The 14,863-nt window shown below is 42.4% G+C and overlaps 1 protein-coding gene across 1 annotated transcript in view; it reads right to left on the reverse strand.

Moving 5' to 3' along the window:
- col6a4a (collagen, type VI, alpha 4a) overlaps window positions 1-13,865 on the reverse strand; it is a 46,651-nt gene extending 32,786 nt beyond the window's left edge. Inside the window, exons 1-17 of the mRNA XM_076078493.1 lie at window positions 13,790-13,865; window positions 12,446-13,054; window positions 11,613-12,200; window positions 10,106-10,672; window positions 9,053-9,673; window positions 8,328-8,888; window positions 7,502-8,059; window positions 6,374-6,952; window positions 5,254-5,829; window positions 4,815-5,170; window positions 4,086-4,164; window positions 3,793-3,938; window positions 2,310-2,402; window positions 2,087-2,140; window positions 1,743-1,814; window positions 1,635-1,661; window positions 1,501-1,545 (exon numbers count right to left, since the gene is read on the reverse strand). Of these exons, the coding sequence (XP_075934608.1) occupies window positions 1,501-1,545; window positions 1,635-1,661; window positions 1,743-1,814; window positions 2,087-2,140; window positions 2,310-2,402; window positions 3,793-3,938; window positions 4,086-4,164; window positions 4,815-5,170; window positions 5,254-5,829; window positions 6,374-6,952; window positions 7,502-8,059; window positions 8,328-8,888; window positions 9,053-9,673; window positions 10,106-10,672; window positions 11,613-12,200; window positions 12,446-13,054; window positions 13,790-13,865 (5,607 nt within the window). The remainder of the gene's footprint in view (window positions 1-1,500; window positions 1,546-1,634; window positions 1,662-1,742; window positions 1,815-2,086; window positions 2,141-2,309; window positions 2,403-3,792; window positions 3,939-4,085; window positions 4,165-4,814; window positions 5,171-5,253; window positions 5,830-6,373; window positions 6,953-7,501; window positions 8,060-8,327; window positions 8,889-9,052; window positions 9,674-10,105; window positions 10,673-11,612; window positions 12,201-12,445; window positions 13,055-13,789) is intronic.
- Between the last annotated feature and the right edge of the window lie 998 nt (window positions 13,866-14,863).

The raw sequence follows: 14,863 nt of genomic DNA on the forward strand, positions 1-14,863 counted from the left end.
TGATATGATATAATATAATATGATATATGATATAATATTATATAATATGATATGATATGATATATGATATATGATATATGATATGATATGATATATGATATAATATGATATGATATGATATGATATAATATGATATGATATATGATATGATATGATATGATATATGATATAATATAATATGATATAATATATGATATATGATATATGATATATGATATGATATGATATGATATATGATATAATATAATATGATATAATATGATATGATATAATATAATATGATATAATATGATATATGATATATGATATATGATATAATATAATATGATATAATATGATATGATATATGATATGATATATAATATGATATGATATATGATATAATATAATATGATATAATATAATATGATATGATATATGATATAATATAATATGATATAATATGATATGATATATGATATATGATATATGATATGATATATGATATAATATTATATAATATGATATGATATGATATGATATATGATATGATATAATATGATATGATATGATATATGATATAATATATTATGATATGATATGATATGATATAATATGATGTAATATGATATGATATGATATATGATATAATATGATATGATATAATATAATATGATATAATATGATATGATATGATATGATATATGATATAATATGATATGATATAATATAATATGATATAATATGATATGATATGATATGATATATGATATGATATAATATGATATGATATGATATATGATATAATATATTATGATATGATATGATATGATATAATATGATGTAATATGATATGATATGATATATGATATAATATGATATAATATGATATAATATGATATGACATGATATGATATAATATGATATGATATAATATGATATAATATGATATGATATAATATGATATGATATATGATATATGATATATGATATGATATGATATATGATATAATATAATATGATATGATATGATATATGATATAATATAATATGATATAATATGATATAATATGATATGATATATGATATAATATAATAGTCGCTGCCCATCTTTCGGCGCAGGCTGAAAACTCACCTCTTCAAGAAGGCCTACACTTCCGCTTAGCACTTACTTAGCATCTACTGTATTCATACTAGCTTATTGCACTTATTGTTTTTATATTAGTTTGTGGCACTTATTGCATTCGTTTGTTTCTGCACTGTACGTTGGCTCTGGTTTATGCTCTTAGATGCTTGTTTGAGGAAAGGACATGCACTTATTACTTCTGGTGACTAGTTCTCTCGAAAACCGATGTTGAATACACTTATTGTAAGTCGCTTTGGATAAAAGCGTCTGCTAAATGACTGTAATGTAATGTAATGTAATATGATATGATATGATATAATATGATATATGATATGATATGATAAAATACAATACAATACAATACAATACAATATAATATAATATAATAATAATACCTGTTCTCCATTGACTCCGTCCAGTCCGTCCTCTCCTTGTTCTCCCTGTAATGATGGAATGAGTCGAGTCAGCTTAAGTCAGATTAAAAACATCTCGTCATGTGACATCATGTCAACTGAGCCTGGTCACTCACCCTGTTACCACGGAGACCACGGTAGCCCTGCAGACATAAACATCATCATCATCATCATCACCACCATCACCATCATCATCATCATCATCATCATCACCATCATCATACCTTCAGTCCTCTGAGTCCAGAACAACCCTGGACCCCCTGAGGTCCAGCTGGTCCAGGACGACCCCGTTCACCCTGTAGAACATTGACACAGTGAGGAGGAGGAGGAGGAGGAGGAGGAAGAGGTACTTCACCTCTAATGGAGTTACAGTAACAGTGAATAAACAGAAAAGTATTTATCTCTGAAGGACTTCAGCTCCAGAAAAGACTTTTATGATTCAGTTTAAAGAAAAGAAAAGTTCACTGGTCTTAGTGGACTCCTCAGGATTCTTCAGTCTAGTGAACTGGAGCCTTGAACAGATGAAGATGAAGATGAAAGTGAACGAGAGCGATGAAGAAGAACTTACAGCGACGCCCTCGTCTCCGGGGAACCCGGGGAACCCTTTCTGTCCAGATAGACCCTGTTCAGGAGAGACACACAGCAGCTTAGACGCTCGACCACGTCAACAAACTAGCTCTTCTGTTATTGGTCTGAATGAGACCATGAAGTCACTGATCAGTCGGACCAAAGGCCCGTTGCAGGTGTCACACATCATGTTTACACTCTAAAGGGGCGTGTCTTCCACTCGCCTTTGAGCCCGGGCGGCCCCGAGAGCCTCGGACGCCTTCATGTCCCGAACATTTGCACATGACGTTGCAGCACTCCCTGTCTGACACAGAGTCCTGCAGAGAGACAGAAGACAGAGTCAAAGGACAGACAGAGACAGAGAACAGAGAACAGAAGACAGAAGACAGAGTCAAAGGACAAAACCATGAAGAGAAAAACAAGTAAATGATTTTAAAGATTACTGGCCAGTAAAATAAACGGCTCACTAAAATCCATGAAATATGCACTGAACTCTGGCTTTACCCTTTGATGTTTATAACTTCAATTAACTTAACTATAACAGGTGTTAATGTCAAACAATAATCTGGAATAAGACAAAAGATTTAAGTCACTGAAGGCTTGTTTTTATTCTTTGTAAAGACATGAATACTGAATTATCTCTACCTGCTGAAGGTTTTTAAACAACGCCGTTAAATAGGAGAAGGTTTTCATTAGAAGGTGTGACGAGTTAACTGGTTTTTAACACGGTGAGTAATTAACATATTTTCTACCCTGAAGTAGTCTCCATTCAGACGTGTCACGACAAGAAAACCCGCAGAGATTCCTCTCTTCAAGAGAAAATCACTTCATTATCAACGCTCAGATCCCAGATGGATTACTGAACAGATACAGAGTGTCAGGGGCCCTAAGGGTCAGGTACTTAAAGGGTTCGGGGCCAACTCTGTGTCCATGCAGATAAACTGCCATCTCAACTATGTTTAGAGGAAAACGTTTTTCCTCCCAAATAACAGTTGTAGTTTAAGACAAAACAAAAAAACTTGGTTGCATTTAGTAAAAAGAACGTTTGGCTTGAAATTCCGACATTTGTTACGTTATTTATGCTGTGGATGTAATTTAAAATATGTAAATGTTGACCTTGTTTCACAATGCAAAAGACCTGCAAAGAGACACAAAACAACCACATAGACATAAAATAACTACAAAGAGACAAACAATGACCACATAGAGACATACAAAACTACAAAAAGACAAACTACGACCACATAGAGACATAAAACAACTACAAAGAGAAAAACTACGACCACATAGAGTCATAAAACAACTACAAAGAGACAAACAACGACCACATAGAGACATAAAACAACTACAAAGAGACAAACTACGACCACATAGAGACATACAACTACAAAGAGACAAACAACGACCACATAGAGACATACAACTACAAAGAGACAAACAACGACCACATAGAGACATAAAACAACTACAAAGAGACAAACAATGACCACATAGAGACATAAACAACTACAAAGAGACAAACAATGACCACATAGAGACATAAACAACTACAAAGAGACAAACTACGACCACATAGAGACATAAAACAACTACAAAGAGACAAACTACGACCATATAGAGACATAAAACAACTACAAAGAGACAAACTACAACCACATAGAGACATCAAATGGTTGTTGTACCTGAACACTAATACAAACTACTCACAATCTGCTTGAGGACGGTGCTGCCGACGCTCTGCATGCCGACACTGAGAGGAAGCTTGTAGCCGAATCCTCGCCCGAACTCCACCATCTGCAGCTGGGCGGGGTCTCTGGCCCCCTCCAGGGCCACCGTCAGCAGGGCGCTGACCCCTGCAGAAACCACACAAGAGAAGAAGATATAGTTATAGACATAGACATAATGGAGTTACATAATCTACTTGATAATGGAAACATAATTATGTAATTATAAAGAGAAGGAATGCAAATCGTGGTCATGTTGGATATCCCAGGTTTTACCAGACTGTCGCAGCAGCTCTGATTCCTGCTCCAGTTTCATCACATCCTCATCGAGTCCGTCTGAGAAGATCACCAGCACCTGATGGGTCACATGTTAGACTGATTAAAGACTACATCTCATTCATTGAAGTGAAGGTGAAGACACATCTAACATGGTTATCCATCAACATTTTCTTAACCACGGGGAATAGAACCAGGGGAAAGCAGTGTCATCGAAGCAGGATCCTCTGTATTTTCATCAGTCTAACACCAAAAAAACCTTTCTAACAAAAGTCTAGCAGACTGGAGGACTAACACTTGCCAACTTGTACTTGTTTATACATTTCATGGTTTGTTAAATCCCATATTGGCGGGATATTTGTGGTTTGGCATCAAAGGTCGTCACAATGAGATCCAGAATGTTTAAACTATTAATTAAGAGTAATTTTGTCCAATGTTGTCAGATGCAGTCTAATTTTGGACTACAAGTGGACTCATTTTCAATTCATTCCAGCTGAATTACAACTCGTTCCACATTTAAATATCTGGCTGACTGAGCTACAGAGTCAAGCTGCTCAGTTCGTTCCACTTCAGCAGAAAACTATATGGAAGAACTTAACAGCTATGAAGACAGTTTACTGGGTGAAACAGTAGCTGCACTAACATCTGGTCTCTAAACACTCTCTTCTCCTTCCAGACCGGCCACTCCAACTGAAATCCATACCACCTTAAAATGTTTCTCAGACTCACCTTCACGCCAGCTTGGGACTGGGCACTGAACTTCCTCCCGAAGGACTTCAGCAGGGCGGTGTTGAAGTAAGTGGGCTCTGCCAAAGTCAAGGTCATGACTTTATTCACCACGTCGCTGCTGTAGCCTTCAAAGTTGAAGTCGTAGAGGGAGCGTCCATCTTGCGCCACCACTTGAAAGGCGATGTTGGTCTTGACGGGTTCCGGACCAACGCAGCACAGACCTGGTATCGAGGAAACGTAACGGACGATCTCTGGCAGGAAGGCCTGGAGCTTGGCGTGGCCGCTGATCAGCATCTCGTTGGGAGCTCGGTTTCCCCGAGAAATATCGAATCCCATGACGATATCGATGCTGCAGGCTGAAGCAAAGGGAAACACGTCTTTACTTTTGGCAGCCAGAGAAACAGAGGAATATGGAGAGAAAGAACACTTTTCAACTCACCACTGGGATCTTTGACGGGTTTAGATTTGCAGATCGTATCGACCACCTTTTGTTTGATCTTTTCCAAGCTGCCGAAGCTCTGCACAGTAAACAGCCTCTCTGGGGTGCCGGTGATCTGCAGGAGCTCCAGATCGTGGACGTCTCCAATGCCGATGGCGAACACCTCGACGCCCAGAGCCCTGAGACGGTCAGCTGCGTCCTCCACGTCGTCCTGCGACTCACCGTCTGTGATCAGCACCAGGTTCTGGGAGATCCCGGTAGATCTTCGGCTGCCCTGAGACACCTCAAAATAATCCCTGATGGAATCCAGGGCCAGTCCGATGTTGGTGCCTCCACCGAGCTGCTCCATGTCCAGGATGTGCTTGGTGATGGCTTGCTCGCTGTACTGGTTGAGGTAAAACTCCTTTTGGAAAGTGCTGCTGAACTGGGCGAGTCCTACACGCACTAGATTTTCACTGACTTTGAAGCTGTTCACCAGTCCTGTGGTGAACTGCTTCATGGTGGTGTAGTCGTTTGAGCTGATGCTGCCAGACTGATCGATTAGGAAAACCAGGTCCGCCTGCTGTTTCTCACAAACTGTGGAAGCAAAGAGAGGAAATGTATCCACATTACTCAGAAATAATCGAGCCATATACTTCAGTCATTTGAATTTATTCTTGATAGATTTCAACACTGTGGTTGGAGGCTCCATGCTCTTCGCTTGACTAATGTCATAATGCCACTATGAACACTGATCTAAGTTAATCACTTGAGTAAATAATATAATCCCATTTAGAGCCCAATGAAGAAATTGCTAGGATGCAATTATTGGATGATATTTGCTTGCAGAGAATATTGGCAGATATACTTAAAGAAATTGTTTAATGGGCTACTTGTATATTTGCTAACATTAATGTCCTCACTAAACCATATCATTGAACTGCATATACTGCAAATATACTGTGATCTTATACAGTGACTTTCCAATTTGTGAAAGTCAAGTGCGAGTAGTGGTATTATTTTGGTTTGTCGATGAATCTTTGCAAAGCTAGAAAGAAGGTTCTTAATGATGCTTTGAATATTTACGTATTCCCGTCTAGATTCAGAGTGGAAAAGGTGCTATGACACTTTGGCCTCTTACCTGGCTTGGTGGAATTGCAGAGGACATGAGTAATATTCTTGTACAGAGTTTCCAGGGCATCAAAGTTATCCACATAGAAAACTCTGGACATGTCGTGACCAGACATGATCTCCAGCTGTGTCCTGTTGGCTCCTTCGACTCCGATACTGAAGACGCTGATCCCTTTGTCTAGCAGCGCCACGGATGGAGCGACCAGACTGTTACGGTCGGTAGCATCACCATCTGTGATCACCACGAGAATCTGTGGAACCTGGAGTTCCGCTCGACCACCATGTGCATCGTTGAAGAACTCTACAGAGTATGCCAAAGCCCTGCCGGTGTAGGTGTCTCCATACGGGGACGACAGTGCTGATATTGCATTAAGAACGTCTCGTTTGGAGTTATACTTTTTCAGAGTAAAAATAGATTTGGGGTCGGTGGAGTAAAGAATGACCCCGAAGCGAGTCAGGTCCTTGCCAACTGTGGTTTGGTTCACCATTGACGCCATAAATTTCTGCATGCTTCTGAACTTGCTCAGGGTTATGCTTGTGGAGCCATCCACCAGAAAAATAATGTCAGCTCTTTCTGTCTTCTTACACTCTGGTTGGAGATAAAAGGACAGAAAGCGAATTAGGTCAAAGGAAAACATAGCAGGAGGAGGAATCACATCAACATTTATACGCTTGTTTGCCATCCAAAAACATCAAAGCTGTCTTATTTATATGTTCAGCTAGAAAACTAAATGCTAGATGGTAAATGGACTGTACTTTTATTACGCTTTTCTAGTCTTTTGACCACTCAAAGCACTTTAACACTACTTGTCATCATTCACACCCATTCATACACTGATGGGAGGGGCTACCATGCAAGGTGCTACCTGCCCAGCAGGACTAACTAACATTCACACAACATTCAGACATGTGAAGCTTATGGAAGCAATTTGGGGTTAAGTGTCTTGTCCAAGGACACATGAACATGGACTAGTGGAGCTGATTGAAGGACAACCCGCTCCAACACTGAGCCACAAGACAGATTGCAAATGTAAATCCTCAATACCTCAATACTAGATGTGAGTCTATAGTTTAAAAAAGAAGAGGGGAAATTCGTGTCAAACTTTTAAGCTTAATCACTGAAATGATTGCCTCATACCTCTCTCTGGGTCACAGAGCTCCAAGGCTACCTGGCTCTCCAAGTCCTTCAGAGCGTCAAAGTCCCTCTCGGAATACACCCTGTCTGGTGAACCGCTGATCTCCAGCAGCTGGGTGGTGTTGGCGTCCACCACTCCGATGGCGTAGACCACCACTCCCTTGGCCCTCAGAGCCTCAGCGGGGCCTTTGACCTCATCCTGGGCCTCACCGTCTGTTATCACTATCAGCCTCTGCCTCATGCCAGGACGCCCTCCTCCGGTTGCATCAAAGTACTGCGACACATCAGTGATGGCTTTACCCGTGTCGGTGCCTCCACCAATCTGCTGCATGTCATCGATGGCTTTGGACATTCCTTCCTTGCTGTAGTAGAGGTTGAGGGGGAAGGCTAGTTGTTGGATGGAGCTGAACTGCATGACACCGACGTGCACCTCGTTCTGCCCGATGACGGACTTGCTGATGACTGATTTCATGAAGTCTTTCATTTTCTCGTAGTCTTTTGGATAGATGCTCCCAGAACTGTCAATCAAGAAAAGGAGGTCGCCTGGTGTGTCTTTACAAGCTGTGGACACAGTAGCACAGACATGTTAGTGTGGCATTCCTCTTTTTTCCTGCTGAGCTAACCTGGGGCCCTTTTGTATCATAACAAAATATATCTACTTTATGTAGAAAACAAAGCGGTGCCGGCGCTGCCTTAAGGCATCAACCAAGAACCAAAAATGAACCATTAATCATTTCCAGCCAGGGACCCTCACTTCCTGTCACCTCTATGCTACTATCAGCTGTCCAATGCTAATGTGTGACACATACAGAACATCCAGTTTTCTTACCGTCTTGAGAGCAGATGTCTGTGATGATGTCGTCCTTGATGGGCCTCAAAGCATCAAAATTATTGACGAAGAAAGTCCTCTTGGGGTCGCCGGAAATCTCTCCCAGCTCAACCGCATCTGCGTTTTTCACCCCGATGGCGTAGACGATGACGCCCTGCGCCCTCAGTTTTTCTGCGGGAACCTTGACCTCATCGGAAGATTTTCCATCGGTGATGACCACCAGGTACTCTGGGACTTTGTGACCACGAGTTGCCATGGCTCGATCAAAGTGTGGGCTCATGAATTCCAGTGCTCTTCCTGTCTCTGTCCCACCTCCGATTTGTCTAATATCCTCTACTGCTTTCTCCAACTTCTTTGCATCTGAGTGGGTTGTCAGATCAAATTCTAAATCTGCCGAATCTGCATATTTTACAACCCCCACGCGGACATGTTGTGGCCCGATACGGAATGTATGTAGAAACTCAATGATGAACGTCTTCATGTCTTTGAAGTCTTTGGGGTAAATGCTTCCTGAGTGATCAATCAGGAAGAAGATGTCGGCTTCATCTGTTTGTACACAGCCTGGAAAAGTAAAAACAAAAATATTATGAGTTATTTTTCTCCCTTTCATGAATTTAATTAATGTTCAATGCTATAAATGCTTTCTATTCTTTCAATTTTGACTTAAAACATAATTTCAGACTTATTCAACAAAGCCAGTTATAACACAAAACACTGGTTCAGACCTTCTTTGATGCCGGTTCTTCTTGTATTGACTGAGACTGCTTGCCGAAGGATGTTGTGGCACAGCATTTTCTGCATGCTCTGCTCTAGCGATTTCAGTTTGGCAAAGCTGTCCACAATGAACATGTGCTTATGTGGGGGATAAGACGCCATCTCTACCAGCTGTTCCTCATTGGCATCTTTGACCCCTACTGCGTAGACGGTGATACCATCTCGACGAAGATTAGCGGCTGCCGTGCTCACGTTGTCCTGGGATTCACCATCTGTGATCACCACCGCCACCTGTTGGACACCCTTTGCTCTCCTGCTTCCTCTTTGAGGGATGAAAACCTCCTTCAAGGCGAACTCTAGGGCCACTCCAGTGTATGTACCGCCACCACGATAAGGCAGGATTTTGATGAACTTCAGCAATTCGTTCTTGTCATTGAAGGAGTTAAGGTAGACCTGTGCTGTGGACTTGTCGTTGTACGTAACGATGCCCACTCGGACTCGAGACGGACTGACTTCCAGGCCGCTCACAACTGAGTGGAGGAAAGTGCTCACCAGCTGGAAGTTGTCGTTTCCGATGCTTTCAGACTCATCAACGATGAACACGATGTCGGCCAGTTTGGCTGCTTTGCAATCTGTGAAAAGAGTTGTATGATCACAGAATCTTTATTACCAATTCATAATTCACTGAACATTTCTACATGAAAGATGAAAGCTCATTTCATTAGACAATCTGTTACATTCTGTATTTCTTGCTGAGTTCAGACTTTAGCCCTCGTACGTTTAAATGAGGCTCGTCCGGTGAAAACGTAGAGGGCTACAGCAAACCAATGCAGGTAGTCTGGGTACAAAGTTGAGTCTGCTCAGGTGAACTTTGTGACCGCTATGGCCCTGTGAAATGTCTAAAACGTACAAAAGGGCCAGTGGAGAGGACAATAAACAGGTATACAGATAAACTTAACAACAAGGTAATCAAACTGTTTGAATCTGAATCAAATTTAGAGAGGGGGTTAAATACTTATTCAAGTTTCTCAAGTGATGAATAGATAATAATAAAGGTATTTAACCTCCAGTGAGAATGATCTCCGCCTCCTCTCTTTCAAAGATAGCCTTCAGGTTGGCTACGCTGCTGATGGACTGGTAGACGTACGGTGCCGTCGCTACGAGACGCATCTCCTGCACGGACGGACTGAGGCTCATCCCCACCACAGTTACTCCTGAGGATTTCATCAGACGTGACTCCCTATACACAGGATCATCGGAGTCTTTTCCACTTATAACAACAAGGAACTGCCGGTAACCCTGGTCCGCCCGGCTTCCTGCCTCACTGGTGAAAAAGTTAGTGCTGGCAAAGTCCAAAGCATGGCCCAGTTTACGAGGCTCGTTGGGTTGCAGTCTTCGCTGTCGGAAACGCTTAACGGAGTTCTGAGTCTTCTCTTTGGTTTGATAAGCATTGAGAAGAAATTCAACATTGATATTTTGACCGTACTGGGCCAAACCCAGACGGTAGGTGGACGCTCCGATGTTCAGCTGATTGACCAGTCGAGAGAGGAGGGTCCTGACCTGCTGGAAGTCTGTCAGAGACATGCCACTGTCCACCAGGAAGAAGATGTCTGCAAACTTTTCTCCCAAGGCTGAAAGGAAACAAACCAAAGAACAGTGAGAGGATCGGCTGTTATGGAATAAAACTCTGTAAACTGTAACGTAGTTAGTCAAGATCAGATTGCATCTCGCCCACAAACTAATTAAGAGATATCACTTTCATTTTGGTATTATTTCATATTTAGTATTTAGTATGAACCTCTGTACTTAATAGTAGGTAAATATACTTTTGTTCTTCTCACAGGTTGCAAAGGCTGGCAAATCAATTCTTAAAGCAAATAGTAATCCTTATCTTGAGGCCTTTTCCCGGCGAGTGAACCATTTCTGTGGGAATACAGTCTGTCCCCATTCCAAACAACACATGTCTCTTAATGTTCGCTGACACGGCATGTTTGGCTGACCTCAAATTGGAACTTAATCACTGCAGAGCCTTCATGTGTTTGTCTGAGGGCTCAAAGCACTTGAAGTTATAAGTGGAACAATATATGCTTTAAAGCAAAAGGAGCATTTTTTTATAACACAGTATAATGTCAGATCCACCAGATAGAGAGACCTGGTGGATCTGACCTGAGACCTGATGTCATTGTGATGTAATCAGAGTTATGCCAGCTCTGGCTTATGGACAAAACCAATCACCAATACCAATCACATAACCGGTGATCCAGAGCGATACAACCAAAGACGTTAATCATTGTGCAGTCGCTTGGCGTTAAATAGTCCATGTAAGTGACACCACTCTGTGCTTATCACCGCCACGCCTGATTTGCTGTGAATACAGCCTTAATGTCACGATGTCTCTTATTAAATCAACTTTATGAAAGCACAATAATACTTTTTTGTCTTCATTCAGTCAGTTATGTGTTGCAAGACACCTCTCGCTGCTCTTAAAGGTACTTTTCAGTTGCTTGTGAATACTGCAACACATTACCTATTTTCAGGTAATTGTTTTCCTCTGATTCCTATTGGCCTTACCTTGCCTCTGATCCTCCACAGAGATGCAAACAGTTTCCAGCAGACCTACGGTCAGCCTCTGCAGAGCCTGGTAGTTATCAATGGAGGACAGGAAGCGCTCCGGAGGCCGGTTGGCGATGGACTCCAGCTCCTTCCGGTTGGCTGCTCCGACCCCGATGCCAAACACGATGACTCCGTGCTGCCTCAGGCGCTGGGCGGGCACTACCACATCGTCCGTGGAGTCTCCATCTGTGATGACCACAGCGATCTGAGGCACCCGTTGTTTGGCTCGGCTCCCAGCGCCCTCTGTGAAGTAGTTCTTCAGGAGGAATTCGATGGCCTCACCCGTTTCCGTGCCTCCTGTTCGGTAGGGAAATGTGTCCACTGCATCCAGCAGGGATTTCTTGTCCATGTGATCCTTCAGCAGGAACTCCATTGTAGTTTCATCGCTGTACTGAGCCAAGCCGATCCGAACCTTGTCAGGGCCGATGTCCAGGCCATTGACTACGCTACGGAGAAACTGCCGGATCTCCTGAAAGTTACTGATGCCGATGCTGGAAGATCCGTCAACCAGGAAGACGATGTCGGCCACCGTGGCTTTGGCACATTCTGGACAGAAGGGAGAAAAAAGTCAGCATGTGGAAACAAGCTGTGTGTGCACTAGTGTACCCATTTACAATATATTTTGTCCACCATCTCTGAATTCTTATGGTTTACAAGCTTTCTTAGTCAAGGTGATTTTTCTGACTGGCAGTCTGTTGGATATAGATATAGATATATATGGATATATATGTAAGGAATATCTAAGTCAGATCACTGAATCACCAGGACCTGTGTGCTATTGCACGTTTTACCTCGAGACAATTGCAGTAGCTGTCGTTTGACTTCCTCTACGGTCGTGCAAAGTGTCTGGACGATGCTCTGAGAAATTCCCTGCAGCGCCGCAAAGTCAGACACGCTGTAGACGTGCTGGCTGTGCGGCTCATTGGCTATCTCTTTCAGCTGGTCTTCATCTGCATCTTTGATACCAATCGCATACAAAACAATTCCCTTTCTCTTCAGGTCCAAAGCGTGGGACTCCACGTTGTCTTGTGATTTGCCGTCGGTGATCACCACGGCGATCTGCGGCACGTTCTGGCCCCCTCGGCTTCCGGCCGCCTCCACAAAGTGCTCGTTCAACATGAAATCCAAGCCGAGCCCCGTGTGGGTGCCGCCGCCCATGTAAGGTAATTTGCTGATGTACTGGAGGATGTCCTTCTTGCTCTGATAGGTGTTGAGCAGGAACTCGGTGCGGGGAGTGGAGCTGTACTGGACCAGCCCGATGTGGACGTGCTCGTGCCCAACGTCGAAGCTGTTGACCAGCGTGTGCAGAAACCGACGGATCTGTTTGAAGTTCTCGGTGCCGATGCTCCACGACCCGTCCACCATGAAGACGATGTCGGCCACGGCCTCTTGAGTGCAGACTGAGAGGGGAAGGTTGTCAAGTCACGGAGAGGTCTTCAGAGGAAAGCTCTCAGCACAGAGCAGTTCTTTGTTCTTAGGAAAGCGTGTCAGCCAGAAGGTGAAAAGCATCAGCGTGACTTACAGACAGACGTGGTGGGTTGTTTGTGTGCAAGAAGAGAAACGGGAGCAGCTTGTGGACAGTTTGTGGACAGCACCTTCAGGTGCATTCTGGGATGCAAAAGTGTGAAGAGCAGCGGAAGTGAAGTGAACAGTGAAGTGCTGATGCAACTCTATCTCTCCTTTAACTTCTCAATCTCACTAAAACTTGACATACTTTTCATTCACGTGCCTGGTTGCAGAAAAACCTTTTCAGTGTTCTCATACTTTGGGTTATTTCTAGAAACTCCTCAACGAGACTCAAACTGACTGGAAAAGAAAATCTATGGTCTCCAGTGAAAATCTGCGAGAATTTCATGCAGGAAAACTACGTATATTAGTTGCTTAAGCTTCACCATGGTTTACTGTAACCGTCTCTCTATCTGGCCCCTCCCTCTTTCCCCAAACATCCAGATGGTAATATCCATGTGTTCTATGCAACAGGGTGAAGAAGATTAATGCTTCGTGTCCGAGTGCTCAGCAGAAATCACAGAGTGGTGATGGGTTAGTAACGGTGTACCACACACGCTGGTCCTACAGATGATCCTCTATGTGCTGGAATGCAGGAAGTTAAGTCACAGCTGCATAATCACACCCACCTGTCTTCTGAGCGGCGTTGCCGTAGAAACACGCTGCCATGATGAGGCTGAGGAAGAGACCCCGCCTCCCCTCCATGCTTTGAACTGCTCTCGGTTTTCTCTCTGCAACACAAAGACAAGAGAAGTGAATGCAGAGGATCTGTTTCCCATCAACAGGCCACGCCCACCGTGACTCCACATTACTAAACTTTATGGTCTTTCTCAAGAAGAAAACACCTCGGAGCTGTCGTGTGGTGGCTTGCTCAACAAACAAGTCGCACATTTTGGGAAATGCCCACTTGAAAGAGGAATTGACTGAAACTTTTAATGTGAGCGCCAAAGTATTTAGTGGTGGAAGAAATATTGAGATAATTCCCTGATGTAAAGTATAGTTCTCAGTGAAGCCTGTAAAATGAAGTATTTAGGTCTTAAACTGTGTTTTTAGTCTCTGAAGACTGGAGACGTCTTCAGGTCCGACTTTTACATAAAAAGAGTTCTGATTACTTTTAAACTGCCGTCAGATTAACGATGAGAAACAGTCTGACAACATAGATTACCAAACACTGGATTCATATTTTGTTTCATATTGATATATTATTATCTTCCAAAGATGACAGTGTTTTGGTACATTTTGAAAAAAATAAGAAATGCCACTCAAGGTAGGACTAGGTATGTCAGCCAGAGATCAATAAGGAGTCAATTAATTTGAAAGATTAAAGTTGAACCCCATAAAACACTTCATTTCATGAGAAATAAATAAACAGAGCACATTTAAGGAATACATGTCTTTATATCACTTATATTACACAATACTGAAGTTGGGCTTTTGTTTTCTGTTACGTTAGACATAGTTTGTTGTTTAAGCTCAAGTGTTTGTTTAATGGGTTTTTATGGGTTTTCTTCATCAACTAAGAGGTTTTCAATGAGTAAAATACTTATTTTTCAATGACGGTTGGACGTTGAGTCTAGAAACAGAGTTCAGTGTAAACGGTGTTCAGAGATAAACCTGGAGTCAGACTCTGAGTGACAGCTGAGGGGTGAAGAGTGAACAGCGGGCATCTTCTAAAATAATTATGTGTCCATGAACTCATCTCC

Source organism: Anarhichas minor, unplaced genomic scaffold, assembly GCF_050575085.1.
Source record: "Anarhichas minor isolate MPS153535 unplaced genomic scaffold, ASM5057508v1 ptg000066l, whole genome shotgun sequence".
Lineage (NCBI taxonomy): Eukaryota > Metazoa > Chordata > Actinopteri > Perciformes > Anarhichadidae > Anarhichas > Anarhichas minor.